A 6,183-nucleotide genomic window follows, 5' to 3' on the forward strand; every position below is an offset into this window, starting at 1 on the left:
GTGTAGGATCAGTGTATGATCAGTGTATAATCAGTGTATGATCAGTGTATGATCAGTGTATAATAAGTGTATGATCAGTGTATAATCAGTGTATATTCAGTGTATAATCAGCCTATAATCAGTGTATAATCAGTGTATGATCAGTGTATGATCAGTGTATGATCAGTATATAATCAGTGTATAATCAGTATTAATCAGTGTATAATCAGTGTATGATCAGTGTATGATCAGTATATAATCAGTGTATGATCAGTGTATAATCAGTGTATAATCAGTGTATGATCAGTGTAGGATCAGTGTAGGATCAGTGTATGATCAGTGTATAATCAGTGGATGATCAGTGTATGATCAGTGTATAATCAGTGTATGATCAGTGTATAATCAGTGTATGATCAGTGTATAATCAGTGTATAATCAGTATATAATCAGTGTAGGATCAGTGTATGATCAGTGTATAATCAGTGTATGATCAGTGTATGATCAGTGTATGATCAGTGTATAATCAGTGTATAATCAGTGTATAATCAGTATATGATCAGTGTAGGATCAGTGTAGGATCAGTGTATAATCAGTGTATGATCAGTGTATGATCAGTGTATAATCAGTATATAATCAGTGTAGGATCAGTGTATGATCAGTGTATAATCAGTGTATGATCAGTGTATGATCAGTGTATAATCAGTATATAATCAGTGTAGGATCAGTGTATGATCAGTGTATAATCAGTGTATAATCAGTGTATAATCAGTGTATGATCATTGTGCCTTATTTTAATTTGATAGCCCAAAAATAAAAGACAAGCCCTGATCTATTTATCCTTGTGAGAAGACGATGATCCTGAACTTACTGGAAGCCTTTACAGCTCTTTACCTGCTATCATTATCAAGGGTATCTATCTATCTATCTATCTATCTATCTATCTATCTATCTATCTATCTATCTATCTATCTATCTATCTATCTATCTATCTATCTCATATCTATCTATCTATCTATCTATCTATCTATCTATCTATCTATCTATCTATCTATCTATCTATCTATCTATCTATCTATCTCATATCTATCTATCTATCTATCTATCTCATACCTATCTATCTATCTATCTATCTATCTATCTATCTATCTATCTATCTATCTATCTATCTATCTATCTATCTATCTATCTCATATCTATCTATCTCATATCTATCTATCTATCTATCTATCTATCTATCTATCTATCTATCTATCTATCTATCTATCTATCTATCTATCTATCTATCTATCTATCTATCTCATATCTATCTATCTATCTCATATCTATCTATCTATCTATCTATCTATCTATCTATCTATCTATCTATCTATCTATCTATCTATCTATCTATCTATCTATCTATCTATCTATCTATCTATCTATCTATCTCTTTCTCATATCCATCCATCATAAATTATTACTCCTTTCAGAAAGCCTGCTGGGCGGTTGATTTATCCATGATGTTGAATGCATTTGATGATCAGTATATCGGTTGCACACGACAAATGGAGCGAGAAATGCCGAATATTTTGGCCCAGGAGAAGGGATACAGACAATTTGCTATAATGTGGTTTTTAGCAGAGCAGAGATGGGTGAAGATAAAGCAGTACAATGTCTTCCCGCGGGACTTTAAGGATGAGTATGGGATAGCGTTGATATTATACACTCAGGAGAGCCCGTTTCCCATATACCAGCAGCTGAACCGGAACATGTCCATTGGTGGCCGCTCCCGGGAACATTACATGAACCGCTTCCATTTTAAGGCTCTTCACTTCTATCTGACGAGGGCGATACAAGTCTTGGGTGGTAGCGCTGGTTGTGATGGGACATCCCAGGTCTACCGTGGGTCATGGATGACGTACAGGAACGTGTCACCTGACATTCGCTTCGGTCAGTTTGCATCGTCATCTCTAAACCGTAAAACCGCTCAGAGGTTTGGAACAACTTCTCAGTTCACGATATTCAGCTGCTTCGGTGTAAACATCGAAATCTTCTCAGACTTCAAGGAAGAAGAAGTTTTAATTCCTGGAACCGAGAAGTTTCAAGTTATTAAAAAGTCTGACAACTCTTATGTTCTAAAGAGCAGCGGGCAGCACTGCAGCTACTACAACTGCGCGTACCTAGGGGGTGAGTGGCCAGACCTACCGCTGCAGGAGGCACAAGGTGAAATGGTTCCTCCACATCCTCCGAGGCGGAATTTTAGCCCAAATACTTGGAATTAGTGATGGGCTCATTTTTATACTAAAGTCAATGCCATCAATGTATATCTAAAAAAGAAATGTCCCGGCAAAAGCCTTAAAAAAGGGATAAAACACAGCAAACCCCCGACTCAGGAAGAAACGCCCAGCAGAACTAGGAGAGGAAAAACCCTGTGGAGAAAACCTCTGGGGACCATGGCTGGAAGGTTGACCTTTTCTTGGGCTTAGTAGGATAAAGCCAACATTAACCCCTCATTATTATAATACATTGTATTTGGCACCAGATCTAAAATAACAATATCAGACAAATAACAGTAACAATAATAGAAGCGTCAGAATACAGGCAACAGCTCAACAAACAGCCAAGGAAAAGGGACTAAAACAGGGCGGGTGGGAGGGAAATGTTTCCTTCAGTTCTTCTGATGAGAGAAAGAGTAAAATAGAGAGACCCCCCCCGCCCCCGTGACACCAGGCGCACACACCCCTCCCTCTCCTAGCACCGCCCCTGCTTAACTCTTTACAACTATACAGACAAATACTGGAGGAGTTATAGGACCCCCTCCCACAGTCATGTCCCCCTTTGCTTAGTGCGTTGGGGGAGTATTTCTCAGCAATAATACCAACATGTAGCAGCACATTCAAAAACATTTCCCTACCTGTAGCAGCACATTCTCAGACATTATACTTCATGTAGCAGCACATTCTCAGACATTATCCTTCATGGAGCAGCACATTCTCAGACATTTCCCTACATGCAGCAGCACATTCTCAGACATTATCCTTCATGGAGCAGCACATTCTCAGACATTTCCCTACATATAGCAGACCATTCTCAGACATTTTCCTTCCCTGCAGCAGCACATTCTCAGACATTTCCCTACATGCAGCAGCACATTCTCAGACATTATCCTTCATGTAGCAGCACATTCTCAGACATTATCCTTCATGGAGCAGCACATTCTCAGACATTTCGCTACATGCAGCAGCACATTCTCAGACATTATCCTTCATGGAGCAGCACATTCTCAGACATTTCCCTACATATAGCAGACCATTCTCAGACATTTTCCTTCCCTGCAGCAGCACATTCTCAGACATTTCCCTACATGCAGCAGCACATTCTCAGACATTATCCTTCATGTAGCAGCACATTCTCAGACATTATCCTTCATGGAGCAGCACATTCTCAGACATTTCGCTACATGCAGCAGCACATTCTCAGACATTATCCTTCATGGAGCAGCACATTCTCAGACATTTCGCTACATGTAGCAGCACATTCTCAGACATTATCCTTCATGGAGCAGCACATTCTCAGACATTTTCTACATGCAGCAGCACATTCTCAGACATTTCCTTACATGTAGCAGCACATTCTCAGACATTTCCTTACATGTAGCAGCACATTCTCAGACATTTCCCTACATGCAGCAGCACATTCTCAGACATTTCCCTACATGCAGCAGCACATTCTCAGACATTATCCTTCATGGAGCAGCACATTCTCAGACATTTTCCTACATGTAGCAGCACATTCTCAGACATTTTCCTTCCCTGCAGCAGCACATTCTCAGACATTTCCCTACATGTAGCAGAACATTCTCAGACATTTTCCTTCCCTGCAGCAGCACATTCTCAGACATTTCCCTACATGTAGCAGAACATTCTCAGACATTTTCCTTCCCTGCAGCAGCACATTCTCAGACATTTCCCTACATGGAGCAGCACATTCTCAGACATTTCCCTACATGTAGCAGCACATTCTCAGACATTTCCCTACATGTAGCAGCACATTCTCAGACATTTCCCTACATGTAGCAGCGCATTCCCAGACATTTCCCTACATGCAGCAGCACATTCTCAGACATTTCCCTACATGCAGAAGCACATTCTTAGACATTTCCCTACATGGAGCAGCACATTCTCAGACATTTCCCTACATGTAGCAGCACATTCTCAGACATTTCCCTACATGTAGCAGCACATTCTCAGACATTTCCCTACATGTAGCAGCGCATTCCCAGACATTTCCCTACATGCAGCAGCACATTCTCAGACATTTCCCTACATGCAGCAGCACATTCTCAGACATTTCCCTACATGCAGAAGCACATTCTTAGACATTATCCTTCATGGAGCAGCACATTCTCAGACATTTTCCTACATGTAGCAGCGCATTCCCAGACATTTACCTACATGGAGCAGCACATTCTCAGACATTTCCTTACATGTAGCAGCACATTCTCAGACATTTCCCTACATGCAGCAGCACATTCTCAGACATTATCCTTCATGGAGCAGCACATTCTCAGACATTTTCCTACATGTAGCAGCGCATTCCCAGACATTTCCCTACATGGAGCAGCACATTCTCAGACATTTCCCTACATGCAGCAGCACATTCTCAGACATTTTCCTTCATGGAGCAGCACATTCTCAGACATTTCCCTACATGCAGCAGCACATTCTCAGACATTATCCCTCATGTAGCAGCACATTCTCAGACATTTCCCTACATGGAGCAGCACATTCTCAGACATTTCCCTACATGCAGCAGCACATTCTCAGACATTATCCTTCATGGAGCAGCACATTCTCAGACATTTTCCTACATGTAGCAGCACATTCTCAGACATTTCCCTACATGCAGCAGCACATTCTCAGACATTTCCTTACATGTAGCAGCACATTCTCAGACATTTCCCTACATGCAGCAGCAAATTCTCAGACATTTCCTTACATGTAGCAGCACATTCTCAGACATTTCCCTACATGCAGCAGCACATTCTCAGACATTATCCTTCATGTAGCAGCACATTCTCAGACATTATCCTTCATGGAGCAGCACATTCCCAGACATTTCCCTACATGGAGCAGCACATTCACAGACATTTCCTTACATGTAGCAGCACATTCTCAGACATTTCCCTACATGTAGCAGCACATTCTCAGACATTTCCCTACATGCAGCAGCACATTCTCAGACATTATCCTTCATGTAGCAGCACATTCTCAGACATTATCCTTCATGGAGCAGCACATTCTCAGACATTTCCCTACATGGAGCAGCACATTCTCAGACATTTCCTTACATGTAGCATCACATTCTCAGACATTTACCTACATGCAGCAGCACATTCTCAGACATTTCCCTACATGCAGAAGCACATTCTTAGACATTTCCCTACATGGAGCAGCACATTCTCAGACATTTCCCTACATGTAGCAGCACATTCTCAGACATTTCCCTACATGTAGCAGCACATTCTCAGACATTTCCCTACATGTAGCAGCGCATTCCCAGACATTTCCCTACATGCAGCAGCACATTCTCCGACATTTCCCTACATGCAGCAGCACATTCTCAGACATTTCCCTACATGCAGAAGCACATTCTTAGACATTATCCTTCATGGAGCAGCACATTCTCAGACATTTTCCTACATGTAGCAGCGCATTCCCAGACATTTACCTACATGGAGCAGCACATTCTCAGACATTTCCTTACATGTAGCAGCACATTCTCAGACATTTCCCTACATGCAGCAGCACATTCTCAGACATTATCCTTCATGGAGCAGCACATTCTCAGACATTTTCCTACATGTAGCAGCGCATTCCCAGACATTTCCCTACATGGAGCAGCACATTCTCAGACATTTCCCTACATGCAGCAGCACATTCTCAGACATTTTCCTTCATGGAGCAGCACATTCTCAGACATTTCCCTACATGCAGCAGCACATTCTCAGACATTATCCCTCATGTAGCAGCACATTCTCAGACATTTCCCTACATGGAGCAGCACATTCTCAGACATTTCCCTACATGCAGCAGCACATTCTCAGACATTATCCTTCATGGAGCAGCACATTCTCAGACATTTTCCTACATGTAGCAGCACATTCTCAGACATTTCCCTACATGCAGCAGCACATTCTCAGACATTTCCTTACATGTAGCAGCA

General features: G+C 41.6%; 1 protein-coding gene across 1 annotated transcript; it reads left to right on the plus strand.

The window, feature by feature from the left end:
* Positions 1 to 831: 831 nt before the first annotated feature.
* On the plus strand, positions 832 to 3,583 carry LOC142740325 (ecto-ADP-ribosyltransferase 5-like). Its single transcript, XM_075849872.1, has 3 exons — positions 832 to 888; positions 1,449 to 2,145; positions 3,072 to 3,583. The coding sequence occupies exons 1-3, from the start codon at positions 832 to 834 to the stop codon at positions 3,581 to 3,583; spliced, it is 1,266 nt and encodes a 421-aa protein (XP_075705987.1).
* Positions 3,584 to 6,183: the final 2,600 nt, after the last annotated feature.

The sequence above is a fragment of the Rhinoderma darwinii genome, chromosome 2, assembly GCF_050947455.1.
Source record: "Rhinoderma darwinii isolate aRhiDar2 chromosome 2, aRhiDar2.hap1, whole genome shotgun sequence".
NCBI lineage: Eukaryota > Metazoa > Chordata > Amphibia > Anura > Rhinodermatidae > Rhinoderma > Rhinoderma darwinii.